The 27103-nt window shown below is 35.7% G+C and overlaps 1 protein-coding gene across 4 annotated transcripts in view; it reads right to left on the reverse strand.

Moving 5' to 3' along the window:
* The window catches only part of SMCHD1 (structural maintenance of chromosomes flexible hinge domain containing 1), a 164814-nt gene that overhangs the window by 53418 nt on the left and 84293 nt on the right, over nucleotides 1–27103 (reverse strand). For all 4 annotated transcript variants that reach the window (XR_010137656.1, XM_002828085.5, XM_063716988.1 and 1 more), the window contains exons 25-34: nucleotides 25030–25257; nucleotides 19129–19277; nucleotides 18155–18243; nucleotides 16863–16981; nucleotides 13756–13923; nucleotides 10009–10134; nucleotides 7472–7551; nucleotides 7087–7244; nucleotides 6200–6315; nucleotides 5038–5102 (exon numbers count right to left, since the gene is read on the reverse strand). Coding sequence is in view for 3 of the 4 variants with exons in the window: in XM_002828085.5 (XP_002828131.5) it covers nucleotides 5038–5102; nucleotides 6200–6315; nucleotides 7087–7244; nucleotides 7472–7551; nucleotides 10009–10134; nucleotides 13756–13923; nucleotides 16863–16981; nucleotides 18155–18243; nucleotides 19129–19277; nucleotides 25030–25257 (1298 nt within the window). In the remaining variant the exon portion in view is untranslated. The remainder of the gene's footprint in view (nucleotides 1–5037; nucleotides 5103–6199; nucleotides 6316–7086; nucleotides 7245–7471; nucleotides 7552–10008; nucleotides 10135–13755; nucleotides 13924–16862; nucleotides 16982–18154; nucleotides 18244–19128; nucleotides 19278–25029; nucleotides 25258–27103) is intronic.

A 27103-nucleotide genomic window follows, 5' to 3' on the forward strand; every position in this document is an offset into this window, starting at 1 on the left:
ACAGGGTAAACTAAATTTCACAATTCAGTAAACATCTGAATAAGCCATGGTTAAAGGATGAAATCACAATGAAAATTAGAAAATATTTTAATCCAAGGCTGGGCTCAGTGGCTCATGCCTATAATCTACCAAATTAAAAAAAAATCTACCAAATTAAAAAAAAAATTAGCTGGGTGTGGTGGCACACATCTGTAGTCCTAGCTGCTAAGGAGACTAAGGTGGGAGGATTGCTTGAATCCAGGAGTTCAAGGCTATAGTGAGTTATAATCACACCATGGCCCTCCAGCCAGGATGAAAGAGCGAGACTCTGGTTCAAAAAAAGAAAAAAGAAAAAACAATTTTTGATCCAAATACTAATAAAAATAAAATATATAAAACTTGTGAATGCTATTAAAGTTACACTTAGAAATGTACAGCTCTACATACATATACACATATACATGTTGTGTGTGTGTGTGACCAAAATAAATGAGCTAAAAAACCTTCTCAAGCAGTTTTAATAAAAGAATAAATGAAATGCAAAGTAAATGAAATTAAATAATAAAACACATAAAATATATTTTAAAAGCCCAAAGTTTGTTCTTTAAAAGATCTAAAAAATTGAAATCTCTTACTAAGATTAATCAAGCCACAAGAGAGTACAAATAGTGTCAAGAATGAGAGATCATCACAGATCTTACAGAAAATAAACAGAACAGTATGAACAACAAATTCGAAAATTTAGATAAAATTGATAGTCTGACAGCCTATTTATTTAGATAAAATTATCTATTTCTTTAGATAAAATTGATAGTCTGACAGACAGTGGTGGTGCATGCCTATAGTTCCAGCTACTTGGGAGGCTGAGGCAGGAGAATCGCTTGAACAGGGAGGTGGAGGTTGCAGTGAGCTGAGATCATGCCACTGCACTCCAGCCTGGGAAACAGCGAGACTGTCTCAAAAAAAAAAAGATAGTTTGATAATTACAAGATATCAAAACTGAGCAAGAGACAGGAAATACAAATAGTTCTATAACTTCTGAATTTGAACAAACTCAATCCATCACTAAAACCTTCCCCCTACAAAAACACCAGGCTCAGATGGCTTCGTTGATGAATCTATCACCATTTAAGGAAGGAATAACACTCTTATATAAGATTCTCCTAAGAATAAACCAAGACTGAGGGAAAATTTCTTCCTACTTTTGTGAGGGCTACATGATGTAGACAGCAAACTAAGAATTTGTAAGAAAGAAAATGCAGGTTAATTTCAAACATCAAGGTAGATGCAAAAATCCTAAGAAAATATTAGCAAAACACCTCCATCGATATATAAAAATAATACAACATGATAAAATTGGGTTTATTCCAGTAATTCCAAGGTTGGCTGACCATTCAGAAAACTAATGTACTATAATTACCACATTAAAAAGTAAAGTAATAATGTCTTAAAGGATTTTAAAAGTAAAGGAAAAATATCACACAGTGCCTCAATAGATGATGAAATCTAAAGTCAATTTATAATTAAGACTTAGAAATGAACAGTTTGATAAAAGACTTATTAAGACTCAGAAATGAACAGTCTGATAAAAGAAAAACTCTAAAGCAAACATCACACTTAGTGGTGGAATGCTGACATGTTCCCTTTGAGATTCAAAACCAGATTAGGATGATCACTCTCATCATGTCTACTTAACATTTTGCTGTAAATCCAAGATGCTGTGGTATGGTAAGAAAAAGAAAATACACGGCTGAGCGTGGTGGCTCACACCTGTAATCCCAGCACTTTGGGAGGCCAAGGCGGGTGGATCACAATGTCAGGAGATCAAGACCATCCTGGCTAACACAGTGAAACCCTGTTTCTACTAAAAATACAAAAAATTTGCTGGGCGTGGTGGCATGTGCCTATAGTCCCAGCTACTCCGGAGGCTGAGGCAGGAGAATGGCATGAACCCGGGAGGCAGAGCTTGCAGTGAGCCAAGATTGTGCCACTGCACTCCAGCCTGGGAGATAGAGTGAGACTCTGTCTCAAAAAAAAAAAAAAAAAAAGAAAAAGAAAATACACAAAAACTGGAAGATAACAAACTTACTATTATAAATCATAGACATTTTTATTAAATCCCAAAGAATCTACAAATAAAATCAGAGCCAGGAGTGGTGGCTCATATCTGTAATCCCAGCACTTTGGGAGGCCGAGGTGGGAGGATTGCTTGAACTCAGGAGTTCAAGACCAGCGATGAGACCTTGAGTCCACAAAAATTAAAAAATCAACCAAGTGTGGTGGTGTGGGCCCACAGTCCCAGCCAGTTGGTAGGCTAAGGCCCAAGAGTTTAAGACAAGCCCAGACAACATAGTAAGACCCTGTCTCCACAAAAAATAAAATAATAAGTCAGGCGTAGTGCTGTGGGTCTGTAGTCCCAGCTACCTGAGAGGCTGAGGTAGGAAGATTGCTTGAGCCTGGGAGGTCAAGGCTACAGTGAGCCATGATTGCACCACTGCACTACAGCCTGGGTGACATAGTGAGACCCTGTCTCTAAATTAATTAATTAATTAAAATAAGAAATAAAGGAGTTTAACAAAGATAACTGCTACAAGGTCAATACACATAAATCAATTGCATCTCTATAACCAAAAACAACAGAAAATAAAAATGTTTTAGGAGATATCATTTACGATGGACCTCATGTGATCTGCCTGCCTCGGCCTCCCAAAATGCTGGGATTATAGGTGTGAGCCACCGTACCCGGTCTCACACTATACATTAAAAAAAAAAAAAAAAAAAAAAAAAATCAATCGCACATGTAACTGTACAAAAAGAACACAGCAAACCTAAAGTGCTACCCTTAGAAAGGCCTGCTTGCAAGATGGGCCCTTGGCAGACATCTGTGAGTTTAGATTTCAGGAGGGTTCTCACCTTTAACTGATATGAGTGGCTCACATTGCCTAAACCACTGCACTAATATGGTTTATGCTACACACTTGCTTTTCTTCTGAAAATCTGGTATTTGCTAGGCAGAGGATGCCTATGTGACCACACCCTAACAAAAACCCTGAATGCTGAGTCTCTAGGGAGCTTCCCTGGTTGACAACATTTTATACGCATTGTCACAATTTATTGCTGGGGAATTAAGCACATACTCTGTGTCTTCACCAAGACAGAATCCTTGGAAAGCTTCCTCTGTCTGCCTTCCCCTGGACATCACCCCGTGAGCTTTTTACCTTGCTCATTTCACTTTGAATCCTTTTGTTTCAATAAAACATAGCTATGAGCCCAACTATATATTAAGTCCTGTGAGTCCTCCTGGTGAATCATCAAACCTGGCATTGGTCTTGGGAACCCCCAACACAATAATATAGTAAAATGTGTTGATGACCTAAATGTAAGGAAAGACTTAAACAGGACACAAAGAAGATCAACTATAAAAAAGATGATTAACACATTTGCTTATATAAAAATTAACCACTGCTGTTCAAGGTATCATAAAGTGAGAAAGCAAGCCACAGGATAGGCAAAGATGTCTAAACAAAAGGCTTATATCTCTAACATATAAAGAACTCCTACAAATTAATATAAAAAATAATACAAAAGTTATTAAGATACTCAAAAAAGGCACTTCACAAAAGGTAATCTAAGTGGCCAATAAATATATGATAAACAGGGAAATGCAAATTAAGAGTAAGTGTGATGCCACTCTATTACATGTCCACCAGAAGATTACACCTGAAAAGACCCACAAAACCGTGTTGGGAAGGGCTGGGCACAGTGGCTCATGCTTGTAATCCCACCACTTTGGGAGGCTGAGGCGGGCAGATAGCTTTGAGCTCAGGAGTTTGAGACTAGCCAGAGCAACTTGGTGAAACCCAGTCTCCACACACACACACACAAAATAAATAAATAAATAAATTTGCTGGGCATGGCAGCACATTCCTGTAGTCCCAGCTACTTGGGAGGCTGAGGCAGGGGGCTCACTTGAGCCAGGGAGGCAGAGGTTGCAGTGAGCCACTGCACTCTAGGCATTGCACTCTAGCAAGGCTGTGTATTAAAAACAAATAAACCCTCAAGCTACTCAAGTTAAACATACACATCTATGTTTAACATCTATATTTAACATCTAACATACACATCTATATTTAAATATACACATCTATGAACTTATGACCCAGCAATTTTACTTTTATATGAGCACCAGTGTTATAAACATTATTTGTAATAGCCCAAAATTGAAAATGCAAACAGCCATTAACAGAATGGAAAATTGTAGTGTGTTCACACAATGGACTTCTATACAGCAATGGAAATGAATGAATTTATAGCTATATGCCACAGAATCTCATGATGCTGAGTGAAAGAAGTCATATGCAAAGGAAAATAATTGTATATCAAGTTCAAAAATGGGCACAACTAAATCAGAGACTATAGAGATGTATGCTAAGATAAACGGAACTCCAAATAAGACCAAATCAGGAGAGGGTTTGTGGTGTGCGCATGTGTGTGTCTGCATGAGTGTGTGCGTGGCATGCACAACAGGAAGGAAGACGGTAATAACTGGAAGAGGTAAGGGGTGGAGCTTCCATGATTGGTCCTTTACCAGTTAGTCTGAAAAAGCACTGAACAAATATAATGAGCATTTTGACCCTATTGATGATAAAGGATTTTTAAAGAAACTTAAGACATAATCTTTTCAGATTTGAAAATGGAGGTCCAGAATGAAGCAGCAACATGCTCAAAGTCACAGAAATGTTAAAAGCCAGTCTAATCTTTATAGAAACCTCCTATGTAATAAAAAGTTATAAAGTGTGCTGACAACATAAAAGAATTCTTCTGATGGCTTCGATAGTTTCAAAAGCAAATACAATTACAATTTACAAAGCTTAAAATCAATTTAATGCTTAAAAACGAAAACACACCTTTTCCCAAAAAACTGACAAAAATTTAGAGACACTAACATTTCTATTTGATCATAAATTACTTTTCCTCAAGTGAGCCCCATGTATCTCCAGGGTTGAATTACTTTGTAACAAGATATGTATTCAAAATATGAAATGTTTTGAGAAATACCTGAAATAGAAGCAGCCATCTTCCTTGTCATTATCTTTTATTTTATTACAACTAAATGTTTCTGCCTAGAAAGGGGAGTAGGAGAGAAGGGGAGAGGGGAAAATGACAAAATTTAACATAGTATACTTAGGAGGAAAGCTTATTATATACCTAAACTGAACGTATATCTGGATTCCATTTATAAACATACAGGTATATATATATGCATTTATATCTTCATAATACATGTAAGGTACAATGTGAGATTAGTGACAGTGGAAAGACACCCCATTACTAAAAGACACACAATAGAACTTTATGGTGATATTATTTAAAGATAATACCAACTTGATTGGACTGATGGTCTAAATTTAGCAAGCAAAGATTCAGGATTAATTAAGCAAGACAGTTTCCAAAACCAATGATTAAAATGAACCATAAATGTTGAAGTAGATTATTATATCAGGACACTGATAAACTTTAGTTCCCAATTTTAGATTTATTTCAGATCTGCATTATCCAATATGGTAGCCAATGGCTACGTGTGACTACTGGGCACTTGAAATGTGGCTGGTCTGAACTGATATACAGTGTAAAATAAACAACAAATTTCATAGACTTGGTAAGATGAAAGAATGTAAAATCCGAGCAATAATTTTTAAACTACTGAATATATGTTGAAATGGTAACTTTTGATATATTAGGTTAAAAACATTAGAATTTTGCTTATTTCTTTTTAGCTTTTAAATGTAGCTACTAGAAAGCAGAAACACCAGATGTGATCTTTCTACTGGACAGCACTGTTCTAGACCCTCTAACTCTCTCTCCACTCTCTTTCAAGCAGTCTATCAATCCTATCTCTTTACTATCTCATTTTCTATATTATCCCCTCATATTTAATAGCTTCTGCCTTGTGCTACTGTCCTTCAGATGAAATAATTTTAATGTGTAGGCATCTTAAAATGTTAAGAAACATCACAATGTAGACTACTCTTTTTTAATAGCATCAACCTTTAATTTTGAAACATACATTGATGTAATTTCTTTAACCCCAAGGAATGAAGTAAATTCACTTCCATTTCTCAAATTTATATAACATTATATATTTACATTAAATGAGACTTAGTTTTAAGTTAAATGTAAGAACTATTTTTAACTTCAAAAAATGCTTCCCATGACTCACATTTGCTGGGGATCGGTTCCCACTGGTAGACAGCTTCCACATTTTCATGGAAATACGTGCTGGATTAATATTTTTAATGATACTGTCATCTTCAGAAATAACACTAATCATAAAATCTGTCATGGTAAACGTTAAAAAATTATTTTCTTTCTAGTTCAATTAATGGATATGGTTAAATAATTGTATGCCTTAAAGCAAACATCTTATTTAAATGTTTAAAGCACACGTTATTTAAATGTTAATACAATTCTGATGAAGAAATGTATAAATTCTAGCATACAAGACCAAAAAGACTAGAATATATACTCAGCAACTTAAGAGTTAGGCCAATTGGTCATAGCACCATATGCTTTATGTATTCCAAGAACATAATATTTACTTTCTTGTATGATTTTCAATAGCATACAATAGCCAAAAGATCAATATATATAATATTCCCATTACATTTACCACTTATAACATTCATTTGGCACCTGTTATTAATTTTTTAATCACAGGAAATAGATCTCCCTGAAATAGATTTAAAACTTTATATATGGTATAGTCTACTTTATAGAGTAAAAAAAGCTATGTATACATGTAACTTAATTATTAAAAATTATTGTTAAAAATTTTTAAATCTAAACTTTGAGGTGCTTCATTCACTACTTAAAACTATGTATAGGGATTCATCCTTTTAAGAAAACAGAAGTCTTCCAGAAAATTATTTGTGTAAAACAAAAATTAATTTCCTATTGACTTAACATCTGCAACATGATATTGAAATCATTTGCTTCCCTGTCTCCTACATTAGACTGAGCACTCTTAACCTAGGATAAGTAATTTATTCCACTAATGTACAAAGCAAATTATCATTATAGATTTATTTATGTATGTGAAATACTCACCAGTGAAAAGACCCCCTGCTAAGAAGGACGCATCTTTGTCATATTTAACATTGAGACGAACGGGTTTTTCTGGGTCTGGAAGAATCATTAACTTAATTACAGGTCCTTCTATGATACCTTTGTTATAGATGGCTTTAACCTGAAGAGTATGCTCTCCCCTAACAAAACAAAAGAGGAGAGGGGTTCAAATTACATTAGTTAATAACCTAAAAATTCTGAGACAATTTATGCAAAGTTCAACTCTTAGAAAAACCTCTCAACTTCTATTCAGTCCCAACTCTTGCCTAACATTAAACAGAAGAATAGTCATTAGTTGTAACTTCAGCAAGCAGTAAGAAAAATGAATCTCTATAACACCAACAACTACCAAACTTTTGGTTCTTACCTAGGGGCAAAAACACTGAATACTCCCAAATTAGCCCTGCCTTTCTCATCTGTTTTATGCTGTTGGTTTGAAGGCGTGAGCTAAAAACAAAACAAAACAAAATGATTAATTAGAAAATTCTAGAGATCAATCAAGTTCTTTTCTTCCATTACAATGTTCTTTCCCTCGATTCCTATGTTAAAAGCAGTATTTGCATACTTCTAAAATCTAAATTTTAAAAATCTGAACTAATTGGAATAATGTAGTATGTAATGATATAATCCAAAGTAGAATAACAATCACTCATCTTGATCAATTTCACTAGAATTTTATGTATTTCAGTTACTAAGTTGCAGATTTCTAGTTCACTGTTTCAATATCACTGATACATCAAATGAAGTTTGTTTACACAAACATTGAAGGTATATTCTAAAGCTGGGGCAGGTGTAGGGGACTGCACTGGAGAAATATATACTGTACACACATACTCAAGTCAAAGCATCATAGCACTATCTTCATTCTTCATTTTTCTCTTGAATGTCTACTCAGATACACTTCTCAAATTTTTGCTGCAATACTACATTCACAGTGATAACCAAGCTTTCACTTTCAAGAGATTAATAATCAGTGGCCACATTTCCTAATAACTGATTTAGAAGGGTCTCTCAGCCTTTTACAGATGGTTCTCCAGAAACTAGAATCATATCTTTATTCTGGGGTTGAAAATAATCATTGTCTAACTCTACAGGAAGCAAACATTCAGAATAACTGAATTTGTAGACCACAGTAGAAGAAAAATCAGACTTCCTCCCAAACCCTAAAACCCATCTCAACTTAATAGAACCTAAAGAGTAGGTAATAATGGTACATGCAGACAGGAAAAGCAATAGCTGAACAGGAAAAAATGAGAAAGGGTACTTGAAATGATAGGATGAAATCCTATGTTTATACCTGTCCCTATTACCCTCTGGTCCATTATCTCTCAACCCATCTTTCTCAAAGTATGTCTCCCATCTGGGTATCAAATCCTTACTGCTAAGCCAGAGAAGTAAGTCTTTTCAGGTACTTATAGCAGCAATATCATAGCCTCATTTAACAGACTCATTTAAAAACTCCAACTGTAATTACTATGAAAAGAGGTCCATATGTAACAAGCCATTGTTGGCACTTTAATCTTCCATACGACTTTTAAGATCACCTTTTCAGGTTCTGCGAAATCCCTGTTGGGATTCTGATTGAACTATAAATAATTGCAAGAGAAACATCATCTTTACATAATATCAACTGGTTTCTCCATTACATTTATATTTATTTTTTCTATGTGGAGGGATACTCAAGATTGTCTGAATATGACCCCCAACTCCCTCTGGCTTGCTTAGCAACAACCTGGCTGGGACCAATGAATTCCCTTCAACAAACAGAAGAGACAGTATAAAAATACAACTTTATGGCCAGGCGCAGTGGCTCACACCTGTAATCCCAGCACTTTGGGAGACCAAGGCGGGTGGATCACCCGAGGTCAAGAGTTTGAGACCAGCCTGGCCAACATGGTGAAACCCCGTCTGTACTAAAAATACAAAAATTATCTGGGCATGATGGCACATGCCTGTAATCCCAACTACTCAGGAGCCTGAGGCAGGAGCATCGCTTTGAACCTGGAAGGCGGAGGTTGCAGTAAGCCAAGATCACGCCATTGCACTCCAGCCTGGGCATTGCAGCGAGACTCTGTCTCAAAAAAAAAAAAAAAAAAATTTATACACACACACATGCACACACAACTTTGCAAAGACTAGCGGCTTTTCCTCTTTCCCCTAGAAGGAGTGCCTCCAACTTTGCACCAGCTTTTCCTCTTTCCCCTAGAAGGAGTGCCTCCAACTTTGCACCAGCTTTTCCTCTTTCCCCTAGAAAGAGTGCCTCCAACTTTGCACCAGCCACTAGATCCCATGCAGCTTCTCAATACTCATAGGAATAAATGATACCTAATCTTGAACTTTCTGGTAAAGACTGTTCCCAAACTTTACAAGACCATGTTCATACTTGCCCCATAAAAAGAACAATAAAGGGCAGGAGCCTCACTCTAGAATATATCAGTATGTTCCAGTAGCTCTGCCCAGGATCTGGTAGCTCTCCATAAGATAAGTAGAGGATAGGTACCTGCATGACTTTTTTTGTTTAGCCTCACCATATATGTTTCCCCAATAATGCCTGTTCCTTAATCCATTCTGTAGGTCACTGTGATATCTGTCTTCATTCGCTTTGTCAGTGTTAATTATCTACTTATTCATCCTAATCTGAAATGCAGTCTTACTAGCACTATATAAGAAACACTAAAACAGCCATAACTGTACAATGTTGGCCCCTTGTTGTACTACTGTAAGATATAAACTCTATTTCCTCAAAATAATTTAAAAAATTTTTGAGGTTTATTTACACTAAGCAATAATAAAGATTATGTAAAATATATTTTTTAGAAAAGAAGCAATATGACAGCTAAAGATACTATCATGAAAATGAAATCCAGAATTTTAAATGAAGATGTAAGGAAGTTTAAAACTTACCTTTAAATTGCTAGCTTTTGTAAGACTTATTTTAACGTGTTGTACCGGTGCTGGATTATCCCACTGATCACAAAGTTGAACAATAATAGGGTTCTGTAAATCTCTTCCATTAATCACTGGAATGCACTGAAAAGAGTAGAAATATTTTAAGAAACACTAAAATATATGGGCCAAACAATGCAATTACTTGTATATTTGTGTAACAATCACTTAATTTATCTCTGTTCTATTTGCAAATGGCTTCTTTGGTCAATGAAAATGAACTTTTGAAAGCCAACTAAATTGTGTGACCCTCTTATCAAAATGATAAATGATCTGAAAAAAGAAAAAGCAACACCTGACATTACAGTCTTCCCTCAGTATCCACAGGAGATTGGTTCTAGACCCCAGTGGATACCAAAAGCTGCAGGGACTCTTTTATATAAAATTGCACAGTATTTGCATATAACCTAAGCATACACTTGAAATCATCTGTAGATTACTTATAACATCTAATACAATGCAAATACTATGTAAGCACTAGAATGTGTTCAACAGAAACAGAACCTATCCTTGGTTCTCAGATTTAGCACTGGCAATCTGTAGTTTAGCTTCTCCCTCAGTCAATGTTCAGCTCTCTGCCATTGTGCATTATTAAAAGCAGTAACATGGCTTTCTAGCCCTTGGTTAAATAGGACTATTCACTGATGATCTACACTGTCTTGTTGACTTAAAATGCTTCTTGCTGTTTCCCTAGCTAGTATGTAAGGCTGTATAATTCTAGAAATCTGCCTACTGACCTATTAATATTGGGCACATCAAAGGAAACACAGTGTTAAACAAGATACCTGACAAAAGCCCAATCCCCTGGGTCAACATTTTAAAAGTTTACAAAAGATGGAAGGGAACTAAAGGACAACTACAAAAAAAAACTGATTTATCACCTCTCCTCTAACGAGAATGTTCCTTCTGCTTCTTCTACCCCCTACTCTTAACTGAGGTAGTTAATTACCAGATTATGGGAAAAGGCTGCTGAAAATGGAAAGAAAAATTAACAGTCTGCTATGGATAGGACATTATTAAAAAAACCAAAGACCCTTGAGATTGGTTTAGTTATGTCCCTCTACCATAAAGTTTACACAGCTACAGCCATGTTCCCTCTGCCAAAGTTTATAAAAAGCTTGAATTTTGAAAACTGCTGAGTTTCCAAATGTAAACATACAGTATTTCATTCCTAATCAAATAACCGTTTACCCAAACTACCTTTAAAGGACAGTCTAAGTTTTTAAAGGACTCCTATCTACTTTTAAAGGTTATCTTTAAGTAAATGACTTGTAGTCCAAACTGCTAATAATGTTTTCTAGAAAACAGTAGAAAAAGCAAATTTCCAAAATCAAATGTTCTTAAGCATTTTAATATCACATTTAATGTCACTTTTTAATACTGGCATGTTAATATTTCAGAATTTCAGTTTCCTCATTTACTTGTCTTTGTTTTTTTTTTTTTTTTTTTTTTTACGTTTTTACAGAAACAAATTCTCACTATGTTGCCCCACCTGGTCTTGAACTGCTGGGCTCAAGCAGTTCTTCCACCTTGGTCTCCCATAGTGTTGGGATTACAAGGCATGAGCCACTGAACCTGGCCAGTTCCCTCATTTATAAAGAATAATATACGTATTTATTAATACACATCTATTTTTCTATTCATCATGTTTATGTATTGTATCAGTTCCTCCTCTCTGCACAAATCCTATCGGGGGAAGGTGGGTCAGCAATTAAATTAGAAAACTTAGAAAAATTAGATATCAAATAATCATTTTTCTAGCCTCATCTATATATAACCATATCTCAAGAGACTGACATATTAGTTTATGTTTTATTTTAAGTTTCTGGATTATTACGGATCTACAAATAACTCATAATAAATTTTTGAGCTAACAAGCTGTCATTATTTTTTATATTTGTCCCCCAAAATGATATAAGACAAACATGTCCAGATTTTTTCCACCTCCAAACTGTTCCACACAACTGTTTCAGGTAATAGTCAATCAACAAATACTTCATTGGCATCAGTAGGTATAAAAAGTGGGTTAATTTATGTTTTGTAAGTGCTCCCAGAAAAAAAAAATGCACTGGCTTTTCAGTAAAACCCTTTAGTCAACACACTATTATTCTAAAAACTGTGTTTTATAAAGCACACTGTCATAACCAGTTTATCTGCTTTTTAAACTCACAAGTGAAAAAGAGCAATCTCAAACTAAGGCATGAGCATGTTAACCTTTCTTAGATGACCTGCCCCTTTACTAAGATAAATTCACCTACTACCATGATTGTGTGACTTCATTTTCTTTTACAGAAAACATGGGCTGGGAATGGTGGCTCACACCTGTAATCCCAGAACTTTGGGAGAATGAGGCAGAAGAATCGCTTGGGCCCAGGAGCTCAAGATCAGCTTGGTCAACATAGTGAAACCCAGTCTCTATTAAAAACAAATAAATTTTTTAATTTTTTAAAATAAAACTTGTTTCAAAGTTAGCTATCATATCAACAGTTAAAGTCCTGGCCGGGTGCAGTGGCTCATGCCTGTCATCCCAGCACTTCGGGAGGCCAAGGCGGACATATCGCCTCAGGTCAGGGAGTTTGAGACCAACCATGGCCAACAGGTGAAACCCTATCTTTACTTAAAATACAAAATTAGCTGGGAATGGCGGCACATGCCTGTAATCCCAGCTACTTGGGAGGCTGAGGCAGGATAATCGCTTGAACCCAGGAGGTGGAGGTTGCAGTGAGCCAAGATCGTGCCAATGCATTCCGCACTCCAGCCTGGGTAACAAGAGTCAAACTCTTTCAAAACAAAAAACAAAACAAACAAACAAAAAACCATTAAAGCCCTGCTATTCCATAAGCAAATGCCAGAATCTGGACATTTTAAAACTAGAATTCCATCAAAGGATACAAAATTTCAGTTAGGAGTATTAAGTTCAAAAGATCTATTGTATGATGATGACTACAGTTAATAGCATATTACTATTCTTCAAAACTGCTTCATCTATTGCATGTCCTTTCCGTGACAAGATGTTTCTTCAAAACTGCTAAGAGAATAGATTTCAAATGTTTTCACCACAAAAAAAAGTTTGAGAATATGTGTGTTAATTAGCTTGATTTAGCCATTCCACAATGTATACATATTGCAAAATATGTTGTACACAATAAATACGTACAATTTTTGTCTGTCAATCAAATTAGAATTCTAAAACTTCAGTAAAAAAAAAATCAACAGATTTGACAGACATTTACAAAATTAGTATTTAAAATTTAAGTACTTGCATAGGAAGGCAGACTGAAGTATTTACGGATATGACTTGATATCTGAGATATGCTTTTTAAAACTCCAATAAAAAGTTATTAGATTAGTATAAGAAAACAAAGAACAAAATTGGCAAAAATCAGTAACTATAGAAACTAGGTAATTGGCACATGGGAGTTTGCTACACTATTCTTTTTATTTTTATGCATGTTTGAAATCCTCTGTAATGTAGTTTTTAAGATCTGAGTTATTACACTCATTATTTTTAACAAATGAGGACGCAATGATGAATCAAATAATAAAGTATTAAGACTCACATTACCTTGCTCTTTTATTTTTACTGTTAACAACTGTTAGTTGTTACTTCAGCAACAAAATATATCTATTCTGATCCACTGACAATCTGAAAGTAATACGCCATATGATATTAAATTCTTTCAGTGAAGACATGAAGTGACTTACCTCCTTTAGTTCTGGCCAGTCTATAAGGAGAAGTTTAGCAGGAGGTCCAGAAATTAGTTGCACTCGAATAAAGTCAGAAAACTCGCGCCAAGTAAAACAAAGATCCTTATTTCCAGGAGGACCTGGAATAAATTTGATGCCTCTTACACTTATACTCTGTGTGTTTTCCTAGTGAGGAAAAGTACATTGAGAAAGACAGGGGGTATCACTTAGTGTTCAGAAAAACAAAATAAAATGTTTTGTCATTAACCGATGGGCATACAGATGTGTTTCTTGGTAACATGACAGAAAATAAATAGCACCCATGCAATAATGGCATGCCATACATTTTATTTTCAAGAGAGGAGAAACTGAATTTTTTCTTTCAAGGGGTAGGGAATCTAAAAGGTTCTGGCAATGTCTCTTTATTTTATCTTTTCTTAATTTCCCTCTTTATACTTCCTCCTTTCTGCTACCTGAATAGCTTTTATACTTGTTCTTTCCCTCTGTTTGCAACATTATTTACCAGATATACACACTGTTTTTCTTTAGATGTTTGTACATGATATCTTAATAAGAGGCTCTTCCCTGATCACCTTACTTATTGGCATACTATCTATCCCCTTCCTTACCTACTTCATTTTTCTTACTTCTTATTTCTCATCTATTGCATGTCCCCTCCATGACAAGATGATTTCCACAAGGGCAGGAGCTTTGATTTGTCACTACTCAATCTCTATTACTTAGAATAATGCCTAACACATCATATTAATGAGAATCAATGAAACTAGCCTATAATCTTTGCAATATGACTGAATGATTCCACACTGGCATGAGTGCTGTAGTATTCGTATTTTAATGGTGACCCTTGATGATTTATTCATCTTAAATTTCTACTAGGTACAAATCTACTTCATCAGAATTTTATTTGTTTTTGTTTCTGGGCTGCTGTAACAATATTTCACCAAAATTTTAAAATCAGGCCAGGCACAGTGGCTCCTGACTATAATCCCAGCACTTTACGAGGCCAAGGCGGAAGGATCCCTTAAGCCCAGGAGTTCACGACCAGCCTGGGCAATACAGTAAGACCCCGTCTCTACAAACAGTTTTAAAATTAGCCAGGTGTAGTGGCATGCGTCTATAGTCCCAGCTAGTTGGGAGGCTCTGGTGGGAGGATCACTTGAGCCCAGGAGGTCGAAGCTACAGTGAGCCATATTCACAACACTGCACTGCACTCCAGCCTGGGCAAAAGAGTGAGATCCTGTTTTGAAAAATTAAATAAATAAATCAAAAAACTTCATGTTTTATGTTCTCAAACAATGATCTGTAGAACAGAATATTTTATGTAAAAAGTCACTGTAAAATAATCAAAATTAATCTCTCCGAAAAGCCCAATAAGCACAGAAGAATTTTTCAATATTCAGAAAACAAATTAAATAGATATTCCTTAGTAAAATGTACTGAAGTTAGAAATATGTAAAGTCTATCTTAAGGTTCCAAATTTGATAGCCCTTCTGAACCAAAAGCCCTTCTGAAGGGGTGATTTCTTTTTAAAGTCATGTTGGAAGTTGTTCTGGTTTTATTTCAAATCTTGGAAATGAAATTGCATTTACAAATTGTAGATGGGTACAAACAGAATTAAATAAACAATTCCGAAAATGTGCCAAGATAGTATACGTCAATTACAGAAGGACAGAGGTAGAAAAAAAGTCCACTTGGCTGGAGAGTAAAGAGCTATGGAGAGAGAAAGGGGTGAGATTATGGTAGGGTGGAATACTACAGGTATTACAGGCCATACTAAGGCAATGGATTTCAAATGCAGTAGAATGTAACATGCTGATAGGTCTAATGGGTAGCATGAGAACTGAAAATTGACCCCTGGATTTGGTCAGGTAGAACAGAGCAGAAAAACATGATCAGAGTGGCTTGCTACAGAATGACAGAAAAGGATGTGAAAACATACCACTCTTCCAAGGAGTTTTACTATAAAATGGAGGAGGGCAGTAGATGGACAGGAATACAGGGCCAAAGGAAGCTTTCCTGGTTTTTCTGGAGGGATTTTTCCTTTTGTTTGTTTAAGATGAGAGACATTCCAGCATGTTTACATGCTGGTGGGACTGATCTAGTGGAAGAGATAACTGAAGATGTAGGAAGACAGGTTCTAATTTAGGAGCAATTAGGAGCCTGTGCGAAGAGTGATAGGAAGCAGGGATTGTTTATTCATAACAGGAGCACATTTATTTTCTGATTTCATCTACTTGTAGGGTGAAGCTAGAAAATGGAAGAACCTAAAAGTCAAAGAGCACATTTTATCATTGTGGAGGGAACAAAATATCATTCAAAGTTCCGCAGCAGTGAAAATGATGCTTGACATTAGAAAATGCAGAACAGATTACTGGAGACAGAAACTCTAGTTAGAAGGAAAACATGGAAGTTATTTTTGTGACTGCCCTGTTAAGAAAAAGTGTAATAGAGACTCTCAAAGGAGGAAAAGTTTTAAAAAGCATTCAATGATCTAAATGAATTTAACTTCCCTTTGACCTGAGAGATCTTCTCTCTCACCCACTGTGGACTACTACCGGCAGGTTCCTTGAAGACCCAACTCCAGCATGTCCTTTTCCCTAAAGCTGTCTTTACCTCTCTAAGCAGAGTACAGCATGCTTGTTTGTTTTAGACTGAAAGAATTCCACCAGAGTTTTTATTTTTTAAGCTAACATGAATTAAGTGCATAGTTGCAAACCTTTATAATGATTTTTCTCCTCATCCTGTTAATACATGGTTTAAACACCAAGAAATTCTATTTAAACAGCTACTATGAAAAGCTATCAAAAAATCTACATACCACAATCTTTATGGATAAAATGGTATGATGTCTGGAATTTGCTTCAAAATGATATGGTATGGGGAGAATGATGACTGTTGAAGATGATGGGAACACAAGAAATACTCATTCTATGTTTATTTCTGAATATGTTCAAACTTTTTCAAGTTTTTTAAATGCCTTTTATGACTTTTCAATTTAAAAACTAAAATCAAACTTTTTTCTTATACTAGTTTTTCCCAAACTTTTTGTTACACATATAACAATAGAATGAATCAAACCAAAATGGTATAGAAAGTAACCATACCTGAAAGGTTGTTTTCAAATTTGAGCTATCAAGTCCAACCCCAGCAATCGACAAAGAAGATAAAGAACTTGGTGAAAATGCTTGAATCTGATTTCCGTACTGATCCGTAATTATTATAACTAAAAAGGGGGAAGTTTTATTTTAGCATTATCTTTTAATAGAAGATATAAATATCTACAATACACTATAAAAACATGCTTAGAAACTTACTCTTTGTTCTCTTACTGAGTAATTTTTGGTATAAAAATAATTATACTCATCTTTTTAATTCACTACAAAATAAACATCAAGAATTTAAATAAGCATATTTTCAACTACATTTAACACGATGCTAATGTTAATCAGATTTTTTTACCATGAAAATTTGAAGATAATATTTTAATGTAATTTTCTAGACATAAGAAAAAATACATAGGAATCCATTCATACATGTACTTTATACTTTTATGTTTAAAAAAGAATTTTTTAACCCAAATGCCCATCAATGATAGACTAGATAAAGAAAATGTGGCATATATACACCATGGAACACTATGCAGCCATAAAAAATGATGAGTTCATGTCCTTTGCAGGGACATGGATGAAGCTGGAAACCATCATTCTCAACAAACACAGAAACAGAAAACCAAACACCACATGTTCTCACTCTTAAGTGCGAGTTGAACAATGAGAACACGTGGACACAGGGAGGGGAACATTACACACCAGGGCCTGTCGGGGGAGTTGGGGCTAGGGGAGGGACAGCATTTAAGAGAAATACCTAATGTAGATGACGGGTTGATGGGTGCAGCAAACCACCATGGCATGTGTATACCTATGTAACAAACCTGCACGTTCTGCACATGTACCCCAGAATTTAAAGTATAATGTAAAAAAAAAAAAAAAGAATTTTTTTAGGAGTACATTATCACTATTTCTCCAGGCTGGCCTCAAACCCCTTGGCTCAGGCAATTCCCTCGTCTTAGCCTCCTGGGTAACTGGGACTACAGGCATGTGTACCATGCCAAGCTTACTTTATACTTTTATTATTAACTTCTAATTAGTAATATTACTTCTAACAAAAGACAAGATTTTTTTCGACAAAATATGTTTGTCAAACTGATTTTAAAGCTATGTCAGCCTGGGCAAAGATAATGAAAATACTTCAATCTTATCTGACAATAGATTTTAAACCAGTAACATTATATGAACCCAAAAGCTTTCCTTTCAGATTACGTATCTAAAACATCCATGGAAGGAAACATCAGAGAAGTTTTTTTTGTTGTTTGTTTTTTAAAGCAAGCCATACTAACCTACTTCTCCTTGAAGCTCTTGGCCCATCTGTACTGTTTTTCCTCCTTTCATTTCACATTTTAAATGTTTAGGTTCATCAGGAAGTGGTCTGAAATTGTTTAACAAGTTAGAAGTCTTTAGTGACACCATTAATTGAAGCAGTTCCAACATGCTACAGAATAACACATATATAATGTTCGTATCCAATAACTCAAATACAATATACTCCTTCAAATAACTGTTTAATTTATATAATCTGCTATTAATCCAAAAGAAAATAGGAAAAAGATACTGTGCAAAGATAGTAGAGAATATGGACCAAAAACTTACAGACATATTAAGTCACAGTATTTATGCTGGATTAAAAGGAAATTATGACAAGAAAACAGATGAGTTAACAACTCATTGAGAGATCTCATTACGGTCAGAATGCAGTACATTTGAAAATTCTATCTCAAAAACAGAACTATCCTAAGTGTTGGGAAAAGTATAGAAATGGGTAGAGGAATTAAAGTGCAAGAGGTTATTGGAAAAGAGGTGGCCAAGAAATTGATAGGCCAGTGTAAAGGTTTTTTTTACACATTCACTTAATTGTGTCCCTTCAATATGAGTTCTACATATTAACTCTGGTTGGACTCTCAGCTTTAAAAATTCTCACTAAGCAATGAAAGGATTTTTCCTTCTGAACAACACTGACTGATCCCACTGTATCTTTTGTATTTTTCACGTCTTTGTCATTTTGCAGGTGTTTTCACTGTTACTGGCACTAAACTTTCCTTTAATGAAGGTTCCAGCTACTAGAAGGCCAATTCAGTGCAAGGTTATAGTGATAACAAAAATTAATCGCTATCACCAATGACACTTTATTCCAAAGACAATCTATTATATTTCATAGAAACCGTAATACTTTTACATTAAAAACAACTTTCATATATGTGCAATGGAGGACAGTATTTTGTTGCCATAGGCTGCAAAATATAATGAGTCCACAAACCTTACTGTAAATGCACTTTCCAAAGACACATGATCATCTTGGAATGAAACCTGGCAATAGCGCATATCTTTTACAGATGTTGGTACTTGCACATCAGGAAGTAGACCCTGTAGCAAGTGTTCTTTGTTAATCTCAGGAGTCCAATTAACCTAGGAGAAAAAGATATATTTAACAATAATAAAGCTTCATCTGTCTAATGTTCTCTTATTGCCACTTATCTTACTCTTAAAACTACATTATAATCCGTCTTCTTTACCCCCAAGAAAAAAGTCTCTTTATGGTCAGAAATGGTGTGGTTCATATACTACCATGATACAAAGGCATCCTCTTTGTCGTTGTTGTTAATATTGCCCTATTTTTTAGTGAGATAAAATAAAAATTCTTAAGTTATTTCTTTAGAGCTTTGCCACAAAAGTATCACTGTGGCCATTATCGTTTAAAAGTAACATATAAATCAGATCATGTGATTAATTCTGAAAAGCAATATTCAATTATTTTTTGAAAAGAATCCTATTTACGGGAAGGCTTCAATGAGAACTAGGTGGACATTATTCTTACTCAGCAAGGTGAGAAAAAAGAAGTTTGATCTAACTTTCTGGCCATACTTTGGCCTTAATCTCTTCTTGGGTGTTTTTAGTTCTGTATTAATTTATACCTCTTACATTCCATATTTTGTCACTTAATCCATACTTTTTCAAGTTGTTTGCTCTACTCTGTCCTTACTTTTAAACTCCCAATACTTTCTATTTCAGAATTCTGACCTCAACTTTCTACTTTTATTTAGCCTTCTATAGTTGTGATTTTAAAATCACTCATATTCTATTTTTATTTTTGGTTTTTATAGACAAGGTCTCGCTCTGTAGCCCAGGTTGGAGTGCAATGATCATAGCTCACTGGAGCCTCCAATTCCTGGGCTCAAGCAATGCTCCTGCCCCAGTCTCATGAGTAGCAGAGACTACAGGCATGCGCCACCAGGTCTGCCTAATTTTTTGTTGAGATGTGGTCTCACTATGTTGCCCAGGCTGGTCTTAAACTTCTGGTCTCCAGCAATCCTCCCACCTCAGCCTTTCAAAGTGCTGGGATTACATGTGTGAGCCACCACATCTGGCCTTAAAATCACTAATAGTCTTTTTAAAAAAAATTTCTAAATTACACTTTATTTTTCCTCTACTTTTAGGTTCACTGGGTACATATACAGGTTTGTTACATGAGTAAATTGCATGTCACTGAGATGTGGTCTATGAGTTATCTCATCGCCCAGGTAACGAGCATAGTACCCAATAGGTAGTCTTTCAACCCTTGCTCCTCTACTACCCTCCCCTTTTTTGGAATCTCCAGTGTCTACTTTTCCTATATTTTTATGTCCATGTGTATTTAATGTGTAGCTCCCACTTATAAGTGAGACCATTCAGTATTTGGGTTCCTGTTCCTGCATTAATTCACTTAGGATAATGGCCTCCAGATGCATCCATGTTGCTGCAAAGGACATGATTTTGTTCTTTTTTATGGCTGTGTAGTATTCTGTGGTGTATTTTCTTTATCCTTATTTTCTTTATCCAATCCACTACTGATAGGCACCTATGTCTTTGCTGTTGTGAACAGTGCTGAGATAAACAGAGAACTGCATGTATATTTGGTGAAATGTACATTTTCCTTTGGGTATATATACAGTAATGGTATTGCTGGTTCAAATGGTAGTTCTATTTAAGGTTGAGAAATCTCCAAACTGCTCTCCACACTGGCTGAACTAATTTACAGTTCCACCGACAGTGCATAAGTGTTCCCTTTTCTCCAAAACCTTGCCAACATCTGTTATTTTTTGATGTTTTAAATATAGACATTCCGACTGGTGTGAGATGGTATCTCATTGCTTTTGACTTGCATTTCTCTATGATTATGATTATGATGTTGAACATTTTTTCACATATTTGCTTACCACATGTATGTCTTCTGTTAACAAGTTATCTATTCATATCCTTTCCCCATTTTTTAAATGGGGTTGTTTTTTGCTTGTTAAAGTTCCTTATAGATTCTGGATATTAGACCTTTTTAGAATATATAGCTTGTTAATATTTTTTCCCATTCTGTAGGCTGTCTGTTTACACTGTTGGTAGTTTCTTTTGCTGTGCAGCTCTTTAGTTTGATTAGGTTCCACTTGTCAATTTTTGTTTGTGTTGTAACTGCTTTTGGGGACTTGGTCATAAATTCTTTGCCAGGGCCGACATCCAGAATGGCTATTTCCTAGGTTTTCTTCTAGAATTTTTATGGTTTGAAGTTTTACATTTAAGTCTTTAATCCACCCTGAGTTAATTTTTGTATATGGTAAAAGGTAGGGATCCAGTTTCGTTCTTCTGCATATGGCTAGCCAGTTATCCTGGCACCATTTATTGAATAGGGAGTCCTTTCCCATTGCTTGTTATTGTCGCCTTTGTCAAAGATCACACATACAGCTGTATGTGTACAGTTTTATTTCTGGGTTCTCTAACCTCCTCCATTGGTCTATGTGTTTGTTTTTGTACCAGTAGCATGCTGTTTTGGTTGCTGTAGCTCTGTAGTACAGTTTGAAGATGGGTAGTGTGATGCCTCTCATTTTGTTATTTTTGCTTAGGATTAATCACTTTGGCTATTTGCGCTCTTTTTTAGTTCTACATGAATTTTAGAATACCTTTTTTCCAATTCTGTGAAAAATGACAGTAGTTTGATAGGAACAACACTGAATCTGTAGATTGCTTTGGGCAGTACGGTCACTTTAATGATACTAGTTCTTCTGACTCATGAGCATGAAATGTTTTTCCCTTTTTTGGGTATCATCTACGATTTCTTTCAGTAGTGTTTTGCAGTTCTCCTTGCAGAGATCTTTCACTTCCTTGGTTAGATGTATTCCTAGGCATTTTGCGTTTTTTGTGGCTACCGTAAATGGGACTGTTACTGATCTGGCTTTCGGCTTAAAACGTAGTACAGAAATGCTACTGGTTTTTGTACACTGATTTTGCATTCTGAAACCCTACTGAAGTCGTTTATCAGCTCCAGGAGGATTTTGCCAGAGTCTTTAGTGTTTTCTAGGTTATAGAATCATCTCCACAATGAGGAGACAGTTTGACTTCTTTTCCTATTTGGACACCTTTTATTTTTCTCTTGCCTGATTGCTCTCGGTAGAACTTCTTGAATAGAATTGGTGAGAGCAGGCATCCTTGTCTTGTTCCAGTTCTCAAGGAGAACGGTTCCAGCTTTTGCCTGTTCAGTATGATGTTGGCTGTGGGTTTGTCATGGATGGCTCTCATTATCTTGAGGTGTGTTCTTCAATGTCCAGTGATGGCTTTTATCACTAAGGGATGTTGGATTTTATCAAAAGCATTTTCTGCGTCTATTGAAACCATATTAAATCATATGGTTTTAATTTTGTTTATGTGGTGAATCACACTTTATTTGCGTATACTGAACCAACCCTGAATCTCAAAAATAAAGCCTACTTGATCGTGGTGAATTATTATTTTTTTTTTTTGAGATGAGTCTTGCTCTGTCGCCTAGGCTGGAGTGCAGTGGCGCAATCTCGGCTCACTGCAACCTCTGACTCTTGGGTTCAAGCAATTCTCTCTCTCAGCCTCCTGAGTAGCTGGGATTACAGGTGCCCGCCACCATGCCTGGCTAAATTTTTGTATTTTTTTAGTACAGATGGGGTTTCACCATCTTGGCCAGGCTGGTCTTGAACTCTTGACCTCGTGATCCACCTGCCTCGTCCTCCCAAAGTGCTGGGATTACAGGTGTGAGCCACCACGCCTGGCCCGTGGTGAATTAACTTTTTAATGAAAATCACTAATATTCTGTTTCCTAGTTTATGCTGCTCTAATGTTTTTAGTTACCTTTTCATCTTTTAAAACCATCTTTAGTCTCTGTTCTTTATTGTATTAAAAAAAAAAAACAGGAAAATAAGCAAGCAGGAGTTCCACAAAAAAGATAAAAGGCTTTCCTCACTCACCCTGGCTGTGTACTCCCCTCAACAGATTCCCCAGCTCAGTTCAGGCTGACTTCCTTCTATCTTGGCTTAATTCTCTCAACACCACAAAACCACTGTAAAGGCTGTGCATTCAACTTAAGTAAAAAGGAGTATTCACTATCTTTTACTGTCAATGAAGAAGTGCACATACATACATAATTACCAAATTAGAGGCAAAATGTGTCAAATGCAGGCAACAACCTTAGAGAAGGTATGATAGGGAGAGGCTCTCCAGTCAATGTTCCCTCATTATGAAAGGGAAAAAAAGCTGGCTAGAACAAGCATTGTTCCAAATAAGATTTTAAAACTCAGCTCAGTTGAACCCGTGGCTAAATAATCCTTTTGAATTACCAGATCTTACGTTTGGAAACACAAGATGGGTATGGTGTATACCGATATGAAAGAGCAATTCCTACATAGTGCCAAACATGTTAACTCTCCAAAAATTTGGCTAATTGGGACTCCGTACGAAGAGTCTATGAATGTCAGCTCTCCAGACATGGAGGAATGCTTATTTTTAACTACCTCAAAATGCCTGGAATTTTGATAAATTATTTTTCCACACTTGGCAATTTTATCTCCATAGACGTCAAGAGAAAAAAGTACAGTAAGTTCTGTTACAATGCTTACTTTGAAAATGCAAATTTGTTCCAGTACAATTATGTTTACTTTGAAAATGCAAATTTGTTCCAATACAATTATCAGTAAACAATTTAAGCATAAGGCAAATTTTACTTTTGTTTAGGTACAATTTCATCTATGAAAAAACTAGGTCAACACAGAAAACTGTACCCAGCTGAACCAACCAAGTGGGAACACAAAAAATGCTGCACCTCAAACACCTACCAGTCACCTCAGTTGACTATGTGTTAATGAGCCACGCTCATCCACAGACTGTTAAAACAACTTTCCCCTCACTTTCAGACAACCTTCCTTCCACCACCTCACAGTAACTCAAAAGCTGCAATCATTGCTTCATCAAGCTAGGTAACCTCCCATATTATTATAGTATTTATATATTTCTTAACATTTAACATGTATTATCATTATTGTTTTTGCCACTATTTTACTAGGTTCTCTTAACGGGTTACTGAGAAAGTTTGAGTATTGTGCCTCTAGTTTCCATTTTCCCTCATAAGCCCTGTGATTTTTTATTGCACAATTTTGCACAGCAGAGTGATTTGGGAGAATGCATGTGTCTCATTATAGAAGAACAAACTGAACTTTGAAAGAAGCAAGCATAGACTGTCCACTATTCTTTCAGTCAACCATCAAAGGAATGCTAAAAAACTGTCTACTTTATGTAATAAGACTCTTAACATTTTGCTTTGGCTCCCTGTTCAGTGAGGTGTTAAGTTTCAACATGCAGATTCAACCCTATCAAGGTACAAATGTCATATTTAGATGACAGCAGGTTCATGAGGACCAACAAAACTCTTTTCTAAGGATCATATTTTTCGAGTGGTATACCAATTTCAATGATTTCCAATGGCCAAATAGAGGCTCTGTAGTTAACAACATTGTTTCACTGCTTGCCTTTAACAGATCTTTTGTTTAGTGTTTTCAGAACTGCTACCAATTTATTGCTAGCTTTATCAAGGTGGTGATGTTGATTGTGATCGCAGAAAAACAGCTAGTCAGGAAGAGCACAACTAAACAAAATGCCAAAACCTAGATTTTTAAGTGTCAAAATCATTTTTCTAAGTATAATTTTGTCACACATGAATCATTTGCATTTCAACCTATTCCATGAAAAAAGCTTATTCTGCTTAGAATTTGAAATGATAGTATAACTTTTCTGTGACAAGCTTCTTTTTTAGAGGCTACCCGTAAAACGGCTTGTTCAGTCTTACAAACATAAAATTTAAAAAGTTCTTACAAATAACCAATCTGTTAGAGATACTTACTTTAATTTTTTCTGCTAAAGCTGATGTTATATTGATTTCTCTTTCTCCTTCATCATACATTTGAAAAATAAGATTATGCATAATATCACCCGCTATCCAATTAACCTCATCCTGATGTTTGATCTGAATTGCCTTTTGTCCTTCTACACTGAATATTTGTAGTCTTGCAACATGGCTACTGGGAAGCAACTTAATAGTCTTCTCCACAGGTGCCACATCTTTACAACTCTAGAAAGAGAAGAAACCACAAACACTGAGTGATAGCTGTACTGAAATTTTACAATCCTGAAGAATTTACTTTCAATATTATGGAAGACCATCTCCATACATTGTTATACTCACAGGTTTTGTCATTAAGATGGCATTGTACTATTAATAATTCCTTATTTTATACCATCAGGTTATAAATGGCAGTGGCCACATTCTTAAAACAGAAACAATTATATTTGGACTAAAAGGATTCCCCTCCTCTTTATTTTTTTTGAGACACAGTCTCGCTTTGCCTCCCAGGATGGAGGGCAGTGGCATGATCTTGGCTCACTGCAACCTCTGCCTTCTGGGTTCAAACCACTCTCCTGCCTCAGCCTCCAGAGTAGCTGGGATTACAGGCGCCTACCACCATGCATGGCTAATTTTTGTATTTTCAGCAGAGATGAGTTTCACCACGTTGGCCAGGCTGGTCTCAAACTCCTGACCTCAGATGATCCACCAGCCTCGGTCTTCCAAAGTGCTGGGATTATAGGCGTCAGCCACTGCGCCCGGTCCCTTCCTCTTATTTCCAAGTTTCTTTAAAAGTATTGCCATCTTGTGAAATTTTAATTATGTTACCTACTCTGTTAGTATTTATGAATAAGAATAAAGATGTAAGAAATTAAGAACTTTCCATAAAATCAGAGACAAACAGCTACCATAAAATACATTATTTAATGGTAACAGATTACATTAAGGCTTTCAGTATTTTTTCAATTCATAACACATTGGGGTAAGTGATCAAGGTTGTTTATAGCCAGAGAAGGCCTCTAGATGCCCTAAAGACAACTGGTCATCATACTGGCATATTTACAATTTATTATTGGCACAGTAGTGTTCTACAGATCAAAGAAAAGACCTAGATTATGCTATATAAATTGATTTTAGGCACACAAAATTAAAATATTACATTATTTCATAATCTAGTTATAGTCCATTCAACAGCACACACTAAATTTAAAATAAGTTTAAACATAAAATACCTTTATAATCTTACTTAACTCATGTCTCCTTCCTCATCCACTTGTAGCCATTTAACTTATGGAAGCCTAGCCACGTGAGTGATATTAAAAATTCCTACCTCATGGAATGTCAGGCACATAACCATCTTCTGTTGTATCTTACTTGCCTTACTCCTAAACTCAGTTATTGCCATTGGATAACATTTTGTAACTGCATATTAGAGGATTTACGTTGGCGTTTGTTTTAACTGACCTGAATTCTTGGTCTTCTCCTGAGTGGTCTGTAGTATTTACAAAAGTCCTAATGCCTGCTGCTCTTGCCTCTAAGTCCAGATTCCTCCCTAATTCATAGTCATCTTTTGCAAGAAACCGTGCTCAAAAGTATGTTGCCCATATTATTGCATAAAGAAAATGCATAAAAAATACTTTAAGGTTATCAAATATAACCAGCTTAAAAAGAACTGGAATGAAGAGTCATCTCATTCTAATTTAAAAAGTAAAAGACATCTTGTATCCATTTGAGGTTCAAGCTATGTTAATAACTGATGTATAATTAGTAGGAAAGTATGAGTTAATCAACCAATTAGATTATCTATCACCATATCAATTACTAAGAAATCACATTTAAGTATTTTACTTAAGTATCTGTTATCCTACTCAGCAACCTTTGAAGTTTTACTTAAGTATTTGTTACCCCACTCCGCAACCTTAGATTGTTTACAGCTCCTGCCTCCATGTTGGCTTCACTATCAGCCACAATGAATCGCCAATAAAAAGTATCCTACTGGCACATGATATAGAAATCCCTTTGTGGGCCAGGCACGGTGGCTCACGCCTGTAATCCCAGCACTTTGAGAGGCCGA

The sequence above is a fragment of the Pongo abelii genome, chromosome 17 (genome assembly GCF_028885655.2).
Source record: "Pongo abelii isolate AG06213 chromosome 17, NHGRI_mPonAbe1-v2.0_pri, whole genome shotgun sequence".
Lineage (NCBI taxonomy): Eukaryota > Metazoa > Chordata > Mammalia > Primates > Hominidae > Pongo > Pongo abelii.